The 17,403-nt window shown below is 38.6% G+C and overlaps 1 protein-coding gene and 1 long non-coding RNA gene across 2 annotated transcripts; both read left to right on the top strand.

The window, feature by feature from the left end:
- Window positions 1-1,593: 1,593 nt before the first annotated feature.
- LOC139787019 (uncharacterized) lies at window positions 1,594-2,099 on the top strand. Its single transcript, XR_011722509.1, has 3 exons — window positions 1,594-1,678; window positions 1,782-1,881; window positions 1,971-2,099. It is a non-coding gene; the product is annotated as an uncharacterized lncRNA (long non-coding RNA).
- Window positions 2,100-2,200: 101 nt separating this feature from the next.
- Window positions 2,201-16,913, top strand: LOC139787018 (uncharacterized). Its single transcript, XM_071726107.1, has 12 exons — window positions 2,201-2,261; window positions 3,263-3,283; window positions 3,363-3,461; window positions 3,576-3,711; window positions 8,079-8,190; window positions 8,291-8,558; window positions 8,703-9,011; window positions 14,825-15,000; window positions 15,160-15,381; window positions 15,525-15,886; window positions 16,033-16,080; window positions 16,904-16,913. Exons 1-12 carry the CDS (start codon window positions 2,201-2,203, stop codon window positions 16,911-16,913), a joined length of 1,824 nt encoding a protein of 607 aa, XP_071582208.1.
- Window positions 16,914-17,403: the final 490 nt, after the last annotated feature.

Here is a 17,403-nt window from a genome sequence, read left to right as displayed (position 1 = left end):
TATATATATATATATATATATATATATATATATACGTACATACATACACAGACCCGGCGTCATTTTTCCTTCGTCCAATGCCAGGCGATCCGCGCATTACCCAGCAACGAAATATTGACCTTTAATTAATTTTTATTAGAATAGAGTTGTTTTCCAAATAATAAAAATTATATCGAGACTTTATCGAAATGATTCTGGAGCGATTGGATTAAAAAAAAATTTTTTTAGACACTTTCTGCTAATTATACGCTTAATTGATTTTAATTAATTGTGATTATTGTATGGTTTTCTAAACTCTGAAAAGTTTTTTCCAAATATCTCCAAATAATTTCCAAACGATTGGATAAGATAATTTTCAATAATTTTTAATTTGTTTGCCAACTATACGTCGGTCCCTCGACATGGATCGACACGTGATCGCTTTGTGACTCGCGAAGTGGGTTCACGCCACGTCAGTTCACAGGCCGCTGTGTTTACCGACAGCGCACCGCAGTAGTTCCGCGAGCGATCACTGTTCCGGTTCCGTCACTGCCCGTCTCATTTATCGTATCGTATTTCGTATCGTCGTTTCAACACGTGGCCCACGTGGAAGCATGGTAATAAATCTATATAAGTAGATATGAATCTTTGTAATATAATTATAATAAATATATAGGGTGAGTTTTATTTCATCTGCCAATTATCTTTGTCAATTATCTCAGAAAGGTTTATTGTGGTTTATTGGTTTATTGGAAAAATGTTTCGGATAAAAGTGTTGGTCGGTTCGAAGGAGTCAATAGGCGCCGCGTACTTTTGTTAGCATATTAGATTTTGGGTCCGGGGCGGGTGTTAAGCCCAGTAGGCTTCAAGTCAAATATTTTTAAATAATAACCCCCATTTTTTATTATATCGATCGTCTTTTTCTACTAATTAATTTGAATATTTTTTGTCTGAAACATTTTTTATTTGTTTCATACTTTTTGAGATATTTAAGGAAAACTCGTTAATTTTTTCAATTTTTAGCTTACAATATCTTAATAATTGTTTGTCGGAGGAAAAAGTGGTACAAGACTTTTTGACTTAAATTGGTCTCAAGAATATACCGTTGCAATAATACCCTAATTTTTTTAATATTTGTGTATGTACATGAAAACTCCAAAAGGAGATGGGGTTTTCCATTTAAAAAATTTAACTAGGCCGAACACGGGTCTCGGTCGGACCTAAAATCTAATAAGAACGTTTATCGGTTCTCTCTGAACCCTACGACCCTTTTATCTAAAATATTTTCCCAAGAAACCAATATTTTTTTAGATAATTGGTGGAGATAATTTATTGACACACGAAATAAAACTCACCCCGTATGATACCAAATATATAGCGTTTTGTGTGACATATATGGCTAACAAAATACAGATTATTAGATTATTACATTTTATTATACTCTACTTAATATTTTCCATTTTTTTTTAAGAAAGAGAATATGACATCCAATTATCATTCCTCGCATTGCGAGAATGATGTCAGATATCCTTATACTGACAGAGTAGCGGTAGAAGAGGATTATGTTGATTTCATCTATCAATTTTTGAAGGATAGCAATATATCTGGGGACTGTAAGAATACTGCTAGCATAAGTAATATTTGTAAGAATATAATTGGAACACCTAGCAATTTTCCAAGCCACGAAGATTTTCTTTCGGTACGTGTATTTTCTGTTCTGTAGAAAGTATGTGATCACAAAATCTAATTTATGCTACAACGTTTGGTAATATTCGGTACTTTTTTTAATTCTTTAATACTAGGAGACGTATAATTTCGATATTTCAATATCTCCATGGCAGAATCAAGTGCCGTATACTTATGTACCAGAGTATCGAAAAGATTTATATATTCATCATATTGGTATGTAACATTTGAATTGATAAATCAGATATTGTTACGGAAAATGTTTGTGTTCGGAAAAGGTTATAATTAAATTTTCTATTTTGAAGATCTCGAATTTCATGAAGCTGTATATCCAATCAGAATCTCTATATATGAGGTATATAATTTTGGGAACGTATTTTGAGTTTGTGCTCAAGATTCTGAAGATGAGGGTCAGTGGATTTTATTATGGAATGGAACATCTAAATTCCACAAAATTTCTCAGCAACTCGAACGTAGACGTTCGGAATCACGGATATTTTCTCCGCCCTTACAGTCTTGCAACTTTAAAACCAAAATGCTCAGATTAGAATTTATATCCAACTCTGGCACACAGCTAGATGCTGTGATGCTGATCGGTACATCAAAATTGATTTTTCCTAAAAATCCTGAAGATGAGAGTATAACTCATCTCTTATACCGCAATCGGATACGACGACATTCTTGTTCAAAAAGATTATGTTCTTCTCGTTGTTCTGAAGAATTCACAAGAATTCAAAAAGAACCATCTTTTATGTCTATAAAGCCTGTGTCTACAGGCTCTTGGAATTTCTGTGAATTGTTTGACCCTTTTAATACAACACGTGATTATAAAAATGCGTACTTGGATATACTTGATCTTCAAATGAAATTTCCATACTATTGCGTTATTTGTAAAAGGTACTACTATAATTGTCGACATTAAGTAATATTTAATCTTATTTTATTTACTTAATAATGAAAATGTAATAATCTGTTTCAATGTTATTTGCAGCGATGTAGCAACGAGTTTTGTATCTCGAGAGGAAGATGTGCCATCTTCTAAGCAGGAATATGTGAATCACCCTTTATTAAGAATTCATTGGAATTATGTAAAATTTATAGAACATATCAAACTCTCTTTGGGAGAATCCAAGGAGCAACTTGACAGTTTTTCTAAGCTTCCTGTAAAATATTTAAAGTATTTATTTTTCGTAATAATTTATTACAATATAATCTCATGTATTAAAATTTTATATTTTGTTTTTGCAGGATGAAATAATACAAATAATATTAAAATACTTGGATATAAGGTCGTTTTGCCGTATGAGCAAAGTAAATAAACGCCTCAATAATTTAACACGGGATCCTTTTCTCTTCACAAGTTTGAACTTACGAAATTAAAAAAAAAAGCACTTTAAAGATTTATCTTTTTGTTATGATAAAATGCTGTTTTATTTTGCATCCAAGTGCAAATATTTACAACAGTTGGATCTTACAGCGAGCTGCATTTCTGCTCCGGATTTCGTAAACTTTCTTCAGAGTTGCGGCGATGGTTTAACGCACTTACGATTAAGTTGCTGCAATTTTGTTGACAAATTATCTCTGTTAAAAATTTCAGAGATATGCAAAAATTTGAAAGGTACGTAAATAAATATGATTGTTAAGATTACAGATAAGCTGTATATGACCGATATATACATTTTTTGGGTTTTTTTCAGTATTGGATCTCAGTTATTGTACCGTGGTGGGAATGGACCGAGAAGTTTCGAGTCTCGGAAATCTAGAATTTCTAGAGAATTTAGATCTTAGAGGGTCATGTATAAGAGCTGAATCTCTTTGTGAAATACTGCAAAAAAATCGTCGAATGCGTGACTTAAATTTGGACCGGTATAATTTTGCTAAAATTGATGATATAAGACCACTACATTTAGACGCAATTACAATACAGTTGAGAACGTCGTGTCCAGATTTGGAAATAATAGATTTATCGGGCAATTTAATTACATCGCAAGGTATCCATGCCCTCGCTGAATGCAAGAATTTACGAAAACTGACAATGATGGAGAGGTACGTGTGTGTGCTACATTTTCTTTTAAAACACATATTATTCTTTATCAAAATGTGTATTTACATTTCTTGCAAACATCATGAAACGGTTATGTTGTTTTTCTCGATTGAAAAACCGCATAATAATATGACTTTTGTTACAGGAATTACAACCCCGAAGATCTTTGCACAATCGATAAGCATAGCTGGCATAGATTGTTTTTCTCCTGTCAACGCTTAGAAGAAGTCAATTTGATGAATTTGAATTACTATATCTGTGAAGGACTGACACTGTGTAAAAACTTAAGACAAATATACTTGGACTATGTGTCTTTATGTTTCGCAATTCTCGAGCTGTGTCCTAAACTGCAAACAATCTATGTTTCACCGGATCAGTACTCCAAAATGCCTGACCATTTCATTGCTCGGGCGAAGAAAAAATATCCACGCGTGTCCTTCCATAAATATCAAAAGGGAACCTAAAACCAAATTTGACGACGATGAGAAAAGTGAAGGATGACAAATGTGAAGGAAAGTGGCTTTCTTACTGATTTGCCTGAAATTTAACAATATATTATATATTTTGGGGTGTTAAATTCGAATATAAAAGCTAAAATCGTCGCTCTCAAGTAGAAACAAAAGTTATTAAGTACTAAAAGTGACAATTTTTCGGGTTAAGAAATATTCTATATCGACAGGGTACAAGTACGTACATGAGCATTAGAGAAAGCATTATGCGCAGTGATGTAAAAGTACGCAAAATTTGAAATAAATAAGAGTTTTGAAAAATGATTCTCGTATATTTATATATAGTATAAAAGAAATTTAAAAGTTTGCGGGGGAGGGCCTCCACCCTTTCCTCTGCACTCCCACACCCAAAAAAATCTATCCAAACCCAAACCTATTTCTAACAAACTAAAATTTGATTTAGCACTTTTAATCGATGCATGATAAGCACCTTCTTGCTTGTAATTAAAAATTAAATAAATCTTTACATTAAATGGAAATATATTCTAGATATAAAAAAATATTAAGTAATAAAGGAAATATAGATACGATAGAAGACGACAAATTAATAACTTTTTTCGAAACACTGGATTCTGGATACCGGAAAACGGAGTCACGTGGTCGTGCCTCACGCATGCGCGTCAGCCTATAGCGTGCGAAAAATTCATCGCACGGTCCTCTTCTATTTCTCCATTTCGCGGACACCCAGTAGGGCAGCGATCATGTAATTTTTTCCCCGGAGCGGGGGGTGAGAAAGAATGTAAAAAGTGAAAAGTGTGAAATGTTCCTGACGTTTCGCGTGCTCCTGACAGTTCGTGCGATCATATATAACCTGTGTCTTCGATCGACATGGATCGACACGTGATCGCTTTGTGACTCGCGAAGTAGGGCCCACGCAAGGCCCGCGTAAAAAGTTTATTTTTTTTCCGCAAGATTCTTTCGTTTCGTCGCTGACACGCGCGCGCGCGCGTGGTTCGATCGATCATAATTTTAACGATTTTGGTTAGCGAGGACACTCTAGACGAGGATAATTTCGTATATTTTTATTCAACGATATTTTTATTAAATGTTAATGGAAAATAATAAATTGTACAAAATTCCTTTTTGCGGGAGGTCGTCGAGTGTACGGCAAAGTCCGATTCAAAATTTACGAGGAAAATTACGAGTTTTAGGAACGAATAGGCAAGTTGTACGAGACGACGGAGACATCGTCGTCGTCGTCGTCGTCGTTGTTGTCGTCGTCTCGTATTCGAGTTCAAGCGACACGTGCGTTTTTTCCAGGAGGTAAGAGCGAAAATTTCTAATAAGAAGGGTGAAATCATAGATAATATGTTCCACGCTAACGTTATGGTGCGTCGTGAGAGTCGTGTGTCGCTCGACGGACAAAAAGTATAGTTCGAAAGTGCGGTGGTTGTCGTTTCGAGGCTGTGGGCATACGTGTCGCGCGCGGCCAACGCCAGAACTTTGGATGTTGATATCGCGCCGCGTACATCTCAAATTATCTATAGTCCAGATATGAGTCTCGTTGTACGTTTAAGGGAGCTTCGTAGCCAACGGCGCGGGTATAATCGTCGAAATCTTGTATATCGTAAGTGACGCGGGGTGAGAAAAATTTGGAGAAAATTCTTTCGGGTTTCCGCGCACATAGAGACATTTGTCGCCAGAAATCGTATAAACGATACGCGGCGGATAAAAACGATCGCGATTGGTTTTTTCGTGGGAATAGCAAACGCGAGTGTAATATATCGCGTGATTCGTTAAGTAGTGTGGCAAATCAGTGGCATACTTAGGGCCAGTTTCACCAACGTCGATTAACTGTAACCTTCGATTAAACTCACTCTTCATCTCTTTCTAACTGTCCCCCTAGAAAGAGACGAAGAGTGAGTTTAATCGAAGGTTACAGTTAATCGGAGATGGTGAAACCGGCCCTTAATTGATCAAATTGTATGGGTGTTTTTTTTCCGTTTGGTGAAAACGCGCGAGGCGAGCGCGGGCGAAAATTGCTCGGGAATCGATTTATATCGCGCGGGCGCGCGCGCGCGACACGCAAAGGCTGACGTACAAAAACGATTAAAAATAAACGATATCCGATTGGCCACGTTCCCAGTTGCGGGAAAACCTCTAGACCGCTGGGGGTGGGGTTGCGAGTGTGGCCGCGGCGATCAATGGCCGCGTTTAGGAAACACAAATGTTGAGTGAGCGCTCATTATGATTGGTTTTTACACTTAAGCCCCTTGCACAATGCCAGGCAAAACAGGCAATAGGAACGGAATAGAAACTAGAAATCATGTATAAATGCAGAATAAACAGTGACACAGGCAATAGATACAGAGTTTCCGTCACGTTGGAAATTCTGTGCTTATTGCCTGTGTTGTCAAGCAATCGTAGCATTCGAATTTTTTAGGTTGTGATTAACGATTTTTTGGTTATTTCCCGTTCCTATTGTCCGATGTTGTCTGGCTGGCATTGCGCGAGGGGCTTTAGATCCGAAGAAGAACCAAAGGTAAGAACCAATCATATTACCTCTCGTTCCGTTTCACGCATGATGCGCGCATTGTCTATAGTAAACGTAAAAAGTTTACTATAGGCAATGTGCGCATCATGCGTGAAACGGAATGGGGGGGTGAAAGAATCACTGACCGCTCATTCAACAGTTGTGTTTCCTGAATGCGGCCAATAGAGCGACGTAGAAACGAGAGATCCCGCACAGCGGGGGTCGGCGCTGACAGCGTCGAGAGTCTAGGGACTATGGCGTCGGTGGATCCGCGCGCGCGCGGGGCGTCGTCTATAATTAGGCATTCGACGTATCGCAGGATTTCGGCGCAGTTCAGCTTTGCCGTGTCTGTCGCTTCCGCGCGAGCATCTCTCCACTCACCGCGATGGATTCGATCCAGAGGACGCGCAAAGGTACACACACACACACACACACACACACACACACACACACACACACACACACACACATCCCCGTATCCCTGTCTTCGCTTGAGACCCTCCAAATCTGACCTTCGCGTAATTATGTCCGCGCGACGAGTCAAACGACGAAATAAATACTCGTTGTAAATGAGGGGGGTGCGCGGTCGGAACGTCGGTCGACACGATCGTCGCGCGCGCGCGCGCGGTTCCGTTCCGGCACCTACGAGCATCTTGAGGATGATTCCTATTGTCTCCATCCTTGTCTAATGTTAACGATACGGATACGGTACGGCTGGTCTGAATCGACCCTTAAACATTCCATTTTTATCGAGTCAATCGATCGACGGGATATTCGGAGTACTCGTCGCGCGCTTGAGAAAATGACGTCGTACGCCGCACACTCGGATAGCGAAGCGTCGTCGTCGTCGTCGTCGTCGTCGTCGTCGTCGTCGTCGTCGTCGTCGTCGTCGTGTGCTGTGTGGTCGTGTCCAATCTATCGGTCGCAAAAACTTGTGTACAGTTGCGCGACGTTAGTTTTTTACTTTTCGCGTCTCGTTTCGTCTCGCGTTGCACATTTGCAACTCCGCTCCCAACGTTTCGTTAAATCTGTAACGTTTAACGTTGCGTGCAACGTACGTTTACTTTTTTTTATTACAGCTCGACGATGTTTCGCTACTCTACGATGTTTATCAGCGTCGTGTTTTTAACGTGTTTCTATAACGTTAATCTATATATATATATATATATATATATATATGGATGCATATATGGATATATATATATATATATATCCCTGCAACATATATATATATATATGTTGCAGGGATAGAAGCGCGGATAGGGGAGATAGGGTCGACGCGGAAAAAAAAGGAGTTTCGGAATACAGCGTCCGAGGATGGGCGGCGGGTGGCTCGCCGCTCGGGAGAGACAGGTTTCCCCGACGATCGGGATATATATGACGGTAGCGACGGCAAATTTGACGACGGTTGTGTTTCGTCGATCGCGATCAAGGACGGCCGACAATTGGGTTCGTGGGTCGAATGTGTCAAAAGGAAATCGGTAATGTCCGCGATACCTGTAAGTATATAGTTTCGTACGTATAAATTCCAAATAAATTATTTCTCGACGCTTCTCTATCTCTCGCTTTCTCCATTGTTCTTCAATTTTACCCGTATAGGTTACCGAAGACAAATTGCTCGAAAGACGCGAAGATTTAAAGGAACTTCAAATTGAAATTCTCGACAAATTTCGTGTCGCGTTTGAGTCGATCCCGTTACCGGTACTGGAACAATTTTCAAAATTTGATCCAGTCTCTTTCGAAAAGTTGCAAGATCTGCGTCGACACGTAAAAGCCAAAATACGTTTAGTACAAACAAAATTATCAAAATTCCAAAATAAAGACGAAAAGAACGTATATGACCCGGTCTCTCCTCCGGAGACACCCGGTGAGTCCGCGTCGTCAAAATCAATCGAAACATCAATTTCACGCATGTCTGAGAATCGCTCGACGATAAATGACCGTGACAATTTTGACGCGTCGCGTACCTCGCGAGTGTCTAAATGTACTCGCGCACTCTTTCGTCGTCGAGACTCGGCGGAAAGCGTGAGTATGGAATTGTATATTGATGCCAAGGAGCACGATAACGGCGTGGAACCTATGGCGGCAGCAGCAGTGGTTGAGCCACCTGAAAATCTAGCGTCGAATAAGAAAAGTATTTTTCGATTGAGAAGACCCATCAGAACGGTATTGGGCAGTCCAGTTTCTAAAACGATAGCAGAAATGTGTGAAGAGGACCGACGACGGTCCATCGAGACAATTGATTCTTCAGTGGCGTCCGATTGTGATTTCGAAAAAAATATGCAAGGAAATGTCTTGTGCACTCCGGACAGCAACTCAGGTAAACAAAAGTGTGACAAATGATATATATAAATCAAAGACTTTTTTCACACCTACGAGTCGTTGATAAAAAACAAAATTTTTACAGACAGACGTCAAAGATTTCGCGTTGAGGCCGAAACCGTTTAGGCACGGTAGTGAGTTTGATTCGCGACACGAAATCACGAATTTCGCGACACGAAAAGTGTAACGAAAATTCGACCAATAGGCGTACGGCGTTAGCGAGACGGCTCCTTCTTTTGGTACGGTAGTAAGTTCGATTTTGCGACACGGAAAAGCGACACGAAAAGTGTAACGAAAATTCGACCAATAGGTGTACGGCATTGGCGAGACGGTTTTTCTTCTTTTGGCACGGTAGTGTAGGATATAAGAACAGTTTAATATAATGCTTAATATGGGATGAGAAAATACAGGAAGGAACTGAGATTAACACTCTCGCTCGATTAACGCTGAGGCTAAGCCTCGTTCCGACTCGAAACTACACACGACGCGAAACGTTACTCCTCGACTTCTCTACGCAAAGGCTTCACTGTTACTGCTGCCTGGGCAACGAATGCCCTTCGCTCGCTTGCTTCCGAAAAGACAAGCGACTCTGTTGTCATAAGACGATCGACTCTCTAGATTCTTCGCTTCTTCGCATGGCAACACGGCATCGCGACATGCGCGACTCGCGACACGCACACACACGTCTTCGCTAACATAACTCACACTTCTTGACAACACGCACACTCAACAACGCACATCTCGATACTCACATCTCGATACATTTCAATACTACAGTAGTAAGTTCGATTTTGCGACACGGAAAAGCGACACGAATTTCGCGACATGAAAAGTGTAACGAAAATTCGACCAATAGGCGTACAGCATTGGCGAGACGACTCCTTCTTTTGACACGGTAGTAAGTTCGATTTTGCGACACGGAAAAGCGACACGAAAAGTGTAACGAAAATTCGACCAATAGACGTACGGCATTGCCGAGACGGCTCCTTCTTTTGGCACGGTAGTAAGTTCGATTTTGCGACACGGCAAAGCGACACGAATTTCGCGACACGAAAAATGTAACGAAAATTCGACCAATAGTCGCATGGCATTGGCGAGACGGCTCCTTCTTTTGGCACGGTAGTAAGTTCGATTTTGCGACACGAAACTCAAAAGTGTAACGAAAATTCGACCAATAGGCGTACGAAATGAAACTTTTTTTGGATCGGTAAGTAAATTCGAATTTGCGACTCGAAAACGCGTCACAAAAATTCGATCAGGCGTACGGCACTGGCGAGATGGATATAGTGAGAACTGCGTGTAACACTACATTTTCGAGTTGCGGGCGGCTTGGAGTGACTAATTCCATTGTATTGTTTTTGTATTAATTTCAGAAAAGTTATGGCAAAGCCTTGCCTTCAGAAGTTTCACTTCTAACGCGCGTGGCGACCACGCGTTTATTTTTTTTTTCATTGACTAACAGGAATTGATTTTTTTTCATTAGGAGAGATGACTATAAAATGTTTAACGGATCCTCATAGAAATTATGATTTTAGTCAAGTCTCAGTAGAATGGCAGAAAAGTTTAAATAGTCGCCAAAAAATGCTAAAAAAACAAGGTGCTTCTGTCAGCGTTGAAAAGTATTTAAAACAGTTTCCGTGTCTTGGTGATGAAATAGGCATGATTTTGGTGAATATCCTAATGTGCTAGATTATCTATATAAAATGTTTTATCTTTATACTGGCTTTGATCTCCATATCAAGAGACACGGTAGTGTCTCGCGCCAAGTATACGCGGAGCGAGACCGACCGTGACTCTTTTACGCGACGCGACGAGTTGCGAGTACTCGATTATAATTATTACACATCAATCCTTTGCAGTTGGACGGAGACTTTAAATCTATTGTGGAAGAACTGGTGAAGAAAAATTCACAATCTTTGAATCTGACTGATATCTCGACACTCTTTTATCGAAGTTGGCCACCAGTTGCTAATAGAATCATTTCATTCTCGCAAAAAACGGGAATCCACGAAATCAAGGCTTTTCGCGGAGAACAAACACGACTCCTTGAGGAGGGTGAGTTTCTTTTCGTTCAATCAAATAAACATAGATTACTGTGGGAAATAGAATTTATAGAATTTCTCTCTCCTTCGAACATTTAGGTGTATCCCCATCAATATTAGCTCTAGTGTTACTGCTCAAACTTCTTCGCCATAAAAAAAGAAAAGCTGGAGAAGATATCATTGCAGAGGACGTTCTTCGTGCATTTATATATTTCGTAAAGGTTAGAGCCAATGCAAATATTAAACAAACCGACAAGAGCTTATTTTCATAAAAGGCTCTTGCTTACTTTCAAATATATTGCTTTTCCATAGGTAGATGCTGTTATTCAGTTGGAAATAAAAAACCAAATCAAGTGGATGAAAGATCGTAACATTCCGTTTCATCCTTTCATTATTTGTCGTGGAACAGTGGAGGAAATCAATGAATGCTATTTCATCATCACCGAGACTATAAGGAGGACTTACAATGATCTCATCGACGCTGTGCAAATGTGCCTAAAATGTTTGATCGCTTTACGTTCTTTTCCGCGAATCACTGAAAATATCTGGTACTTCTTTCAAAAGCTTTTTTTTGGCATAGAACCCCCTAAAGGTGTCTCGATAGTTAACAATACAATTATTGCGATTAGAAAAATACCCTAAGCTCGTTAAAATATAAAGTTTTATGAATAGAGTTATATCTAGATAGAGGGCGAATTTAGATACAAATACCTCAACATATATATACAGATATATATTTTTCAATCAATGCATGAACAACATTCGATCACCGCTTACATTTTCTTTGTCATTGCATGTTCAAGTTAGGTACAGGCATATCTGTGAATGTATTTTTGTTTTATATAAATAAGCGTTTTCCTATAAATTGGAATCAATAACGATATTTTGAACGATTAGATATTATTTTCACTATGGATGAGCAATCGATTTTTGATCATTTGATTCGATTTTTATTGGTTTTATACTCGGATTCAAGCATTCCAAGAAAAATTGTTAATACCGTCGTTACATATATACAAGACCTGATATCAACAGTTTTTTTTACTTCTTTGAAAGCAGACGTCTTGTCTATTCTCGCGAAGTATGAATTGCCCAGACGGGTGGTCTTTGAGATTGAAGAATCTTTTCAACGACACTCGATTCCCTTTAATCGAGTTAATTCGGAATATAAAATATTCTCCGTTTTAAAAGAAAAAGGCATGCCAGATTATGAGCAGTATTTGATTGATGAAGAGTTGCAGAAAGGGATAAATGATTCCCAATTAACTACTAAAAAATTCTATGGAATTCATCTTCGCCTCCGCAATTCTCTGAAATTGTTTTTAGAGATAGAAGGTGTGTTCCCTGCGATCATCAGCTACCTTGATGAACTGCAAGCGAGTTCTGAACCTATCAAAAATATTGTCCAGGCTGATATGTGGCAAGAGAATTATAAGCTTCACGATGACGATTCGATAATCCTTCCGTTACTCATATCATATGACGACTTTGAGACAGGCAACGTATTAGGCAGTCATGCCGGGAAAAATAAATTTGGAGCTCTTTATGCATTAATTGCCTGTTTACCCCCATATCTAGCCTCAAAGCTCACTTCAATTTTATTTGTCGCATTAATAAACTGCGAGGACAAGAAAAAACGACTAACCAGAACATATTTGCACCGATCGTGGACGAACTAAATTATTTGCGCAATTCAGGGATAATAATAAACAGTCGCGGCAATAAATATTTAGTCAAATTTCAGTTGGTCCTTATTCTAGGGGATAATTTGGGCCTAAATAATATCCTGGGGTTCATAGAAAGCTTCAAAGGAACAAGGTGTTGTAGGATCTGTCGGGCTTCACCGGAAGTAATTGAAAATTCAACTGTTGAAGACGAAACCCTTCTGAGAACCGAGACCAATTACCTCGAGGACTGTTTACTTGATGACATTGATAAGACGGGGATAAAAGAAGAATGCATTTTTCATAGAGTTGGCAATTTCCATATCACAAAAAATGTTACAGTTGACTTCATGCATGACGTTATTGAGGGCGTCTGTTTGTATATTCTGACCGAGATTACGTATGAATTCGTGTACGAGAAGAAATATTTTACCCTTGATTTCTTAAATTCCCAAATAGAAAACTTTCCGTATGATGCTGAAATATCCAACAAACCTCCGCCAATCTCAGAACACCGATTGAGAAAACGTTTGCCTCTTAAAATGTCTGCTTCGGAAACTTTAACATTGATAAGATACTTTGGAATCATTGTTGGAGATTTCATTCCGGAGATAGACCCATGTTGGCAGTTGTTTATATATGCGAGAAAAATAATTGATATCTTAACTTGTCCAAAATTAAGGCGTTCAGATGCGAAATATTTAAAATCATGGATTCAATCGTTGAATACATTGTGGATAGAATTATTCGGGGAGCTGAAAGCTAAGTTTCATAATCTACTGCATTATCCCCGACTTCTTTTACTCAATGGTCCATTTACCAATTATTGGGCGATGCAATTTGAATCTCGCCATCGAGAGCTAAAAGCCAATGCAACATCGACTGCATGTAAGAAAAATTTGCTTGTCACCATAGCAACAAAGCAAATTCTAAAATTGTGTACTATGATAGATTCTAAAGAATTCGAAAAAAGAATAGAATTTGATCCCATTGATGCTGATGAACTCATACTTACACCTGATATGATTCCAGAAGGATTATCGATTTCAAATTCTGAATGTTATAATTCTGTTTCAATTGATGGTACAGGCTATAAAAATGGTACCTTTGTTGTAGTAAATATGCAGGAAAGCGAAAAAGAATTTGGTAAGATTGTAAAAATTGTGAAAATAGAGGACAATGTATATTTTTTTCTACAATTGTATAGGGAATTGGCATTTGATGATCACCTACATGCGTATATAATTTGTCCAGATAGTCATGGTGAAACCTTGAAAAATTATAGAGACCTTCATGATGTAACTCCTTGCATATCACTCGAAGGGAAAGAGCGCTACATTGTCCCGCGATATATTCTATAAGATGTGTATTATAAATATTTTCTATATCTATTGAGGTTGTGTAATAAAGGACATTTGCAATGAAGAGATAGATTTTTTTACATCCGCGAGAAACGCGTCTATTCAGAGAAAAAATTCATGAAAATCTGAAAAAAAACGACTTTCATGCATTTTTCCTCAAACTAGACGCGTTTCTCGCAAAAATACCCGAGCATAAAAAGATCTTATTTTTAGCCGAAAATTACGATAATATTTTTTGCAAAACGATTTGGGCCTTTTTCGAAATATTGCCCGTAATTTGGGGAGGGAGGGATAAGATTCCCCGAAACACTGATTACTCGATATATATATATATATATATATATATATATATATATATATATATTATATGTACTCACATGTATTCTTCATTTTTCCAACCTCTCACAATATTCGTTTTATTTAACAAAAAAATATCCCGGCTCTCAGATTCCCAAAAATAAGAATGAGAGTTCAAATGCCGCGTCCATTTCCCCGCGTCAAATCCCTCAGATGCCATTGGCGTTTCCTATCAAGAATGTGGTAGCGCCTGCCAAGCTCATTGTGGTAACTCCTACCATAGTGTTTTTGACAACGCGCGCTCAAGTTTTTGGTTGCTCTTACCAGAAATACGTGTAATAGCCGTTAGGGGCGCTCTTCGGTAGCTCGCATCGAAAAGTTTTTTCAGTGTACTCATTTATGTCGATAACACGATGATTAATGCCTAATTTAATCCCATCTGTATAGAGCGGTCGTGGATCAACGTGGCACAGACGAGGACGTACGATGCGGATGATAAAGTTAAAGAAAAAATCGTAAAAGATGGCGTGGAATACGGGACATTTACCGGTAATTATAAAAACGACGGTGTCAGCGGTGCATTCGATGGTCAAACGTATTCGCATTCGCGAGAAATGTACAAGGTACGTAAAGTATTTGGAAATTTTTATTCGTTGGGCGAGTATAATGCCGTTATACGTATAAATAATAAATTATTTGTATACGTTCGAATTACATGGTTGGACCAATCTGTTGTGCGAGAACATATAATAATGTGCGTTAATTATGTTTCTTGATTTTAGATATTTCGGCAGAGATTCGGTTTATATACGTTTAGGCCCAATCAGTTGCAAGTTATTAACGCAACGCTTTTGGGCTTCGATTGTTTCGTTATGATGCCGACCGGAGGTGGGAAGTCCCTTTGTCACCAATTGCCCGCTCTTTTAAGTAGCGGATTAACGGTCGTCGTCTCACCGTTGAAGAGTCTTATTTTGGACCAAGTCGGAAAACTCGTATCGCTCGACGTAAGTGAAAGTATTGTTACGCGTTGTGTACGTAACGGGAGAAACAATGTATTATCAAGTACATTTGCGTTACAGAGGTATTGTATATCGTTACGTCATAACCACAGTCGTGTCGCTCTTCAGTCTTGGTTTAAAAATTGCAGATTCCCGCGACTCATTTATCCAGCTCTACAACGGACAGTCAAGCAGCAGCGATATCCAGGGAACTTTCGAAAAAGGAACCCGCGCTTAAAATATTGTACGTAACGCCGGAGAAAATCTCTGCCTCGCAAAGATTCTGTGAAACTCTTACCAGGTTATACGAGAGAGAATTGTTGGCGAGATTCGTCATCGACGAGGCACACTGCGTCAGTCAATGGGGTCACGATTTCAGACTGGATTACAAACGGCTGAGCCGTCTCAGAGACAATTATCCCAAAGTGCCAATAATGGCTTTAACCGCAACGGCTACGCCGCGCGTTAGAACGGATATTTTGCGTCAATTGGGTATGACTCGTCCAAAGTGGTAATCGGCGTAATCGCGCCCACGTAACAGTCGCCGTCATCAATTGTTTAAAAAATTTTGCTTCCTGAGAGTCATTTAAACTCTCTCGGTCGTAGTGGACACATCGGCTGATAGAAGTTGCTGTCGTTTGCAGTGGAAAAAAATAGGTTTTGTTCTTCTTTTAACAAATCTATCTTAAGGATGGATCACAAAAGGTATGTTCAAGAATTTGATCAGTCCTGGGAAGTTAATTATTTCTTCAGTTACATTTCCAATCGTACGGTTTGTTTACTTTGCGGTTTTGAACCTTCGGCAGTAAAAAAATTTACAGTAGAGAGGCATTTCATAAATAGTCATTCAGTCGATTACTCGAATTACTCACATTCAGAAAAGTTAAGTATTATTGAAGGATTGAAATTAGTTTATCAAAAATGGTTATTTTTTGAAGAAGGTGCAATATCTTCTTTTAAATCTTCCTCTCAAAAATCCCTACTAGCCTCTTATGCTATTTCTTTGCTTATAGCACAAAATTCGAAGCCATTTACCGAAGGTACTTTCGTGAAAAACTGTATTATCGAAGCAGTGAAAGCTTTCGGTAATTCCTTGACGCTTGACGAAGCAATGCGTATTCCCCTCAGTGCAAAAACTATTACTTCGAGAATTACTGATTTCAGTAATTCTATAGAAGAAAAATTAAAAAATCTTTTAAAGTCCTGTATGTATTTTTCTTTGTGTTTGGATGAGAGCACCGATATCCGACATACGAGTCAGTTGAGTATTTTTATTCGAATCGTGCAAGACGATTTCTCATGTGTCGAGGAGCTCTTAGATTTTGTCTCGTTACATGATACAACAACCGGACTTGATATTTTTTTAGCAGTCGAAGACTCGCTTAAAAAGTTTGACGTAGACTTCAATAAATGTTCTTCGATTACGACTGACGGCGCAAAAGCTATGGTAGGTTCAAAAATAGGATTCACCGGCCAATTAAAGCAGCGAAATTTTAATATCCCTATTATACATTGTATAATTCATCAGGAAGCACTAAGCGGCAAAGTTATCAAATTGTCAACAGCTATGGAGACTGTTACTAAAATCATTAATATAATTAAAGGTGGACACAAGTTCCTCAGTCATCGAAAATTTCAATTATTTCTCCAAGAACATAATGCTGTCCACACAGATGTCCCACTTTATTGTTCAGTACGTTGGCTTAGTGCTGCAAAATGTTTGGAAATATTTTTTGCAATAAGAAAAGAGATCCTCCTTTTCTTGCAAGAAATAAACAATCCAAAATTTCAGGAATATATATCTGTTTTAGAAGATATAACATTTCTTTCCGAACTTGCCTTTATTACTGACATGACTAATCAACTTAGGCTTCTCAAGTTAAAGCTGCAAAAACCAAATCAAAATATTTCCCAATTAGTTAGTCATGTTGATTCTTTCCGAAGGAAATTACAGTTATTCAAATCTCATTTAAATAATAACATTTTCTATTTCTTTCCTTCTTGCCAGATTCTTCTCGAAGAACATGG

This window comes from Temnothorax nylanderi, unplaced genomic scaffold (assembly GCF_030848795.1).
Source record: "Temnothorax nylanderi isolate EJ_2023f unplaced genomic scaffold, tnyl_v1.0 TNYL_tig1239_pilon, whole genome shotgun sequence".
Taxonomy (NCBI): Eukaryota; Metazoa; Arthropoda; class Insecta; order Hymenoptera; family Formicidae; genus Temnothorax; species Temnothorax nylanderi.
This window is presented reverse-complemented; position numbering and strand designations above follow the sequence as displayed.

Bases quoted from the DNA above. Each gene is read 5' to 3' on its own strand.
- LOC139787018 (XM_071726107.1), top strand. From the start codon at position 2,201: ATGCTCAGATTAGAATTTATATCCAACTCTGGCACACAGCTAGATGCT. The intron at 8,559-8,702 runs GTGAGTCCGCGT...TTCGTCGTCGAG, and splicing joins CTCTCCTCCGGAGACACCCG to ACTCGGCGGAAAGCGTGAGT. The intron at 15,382-15,524 runs GTAAGTGAAAGT...TAAAAATTGCAG, and splicing joins GAAAACTCGTATCGCTCGAC to ATTCCCGCGACTCATTTATC.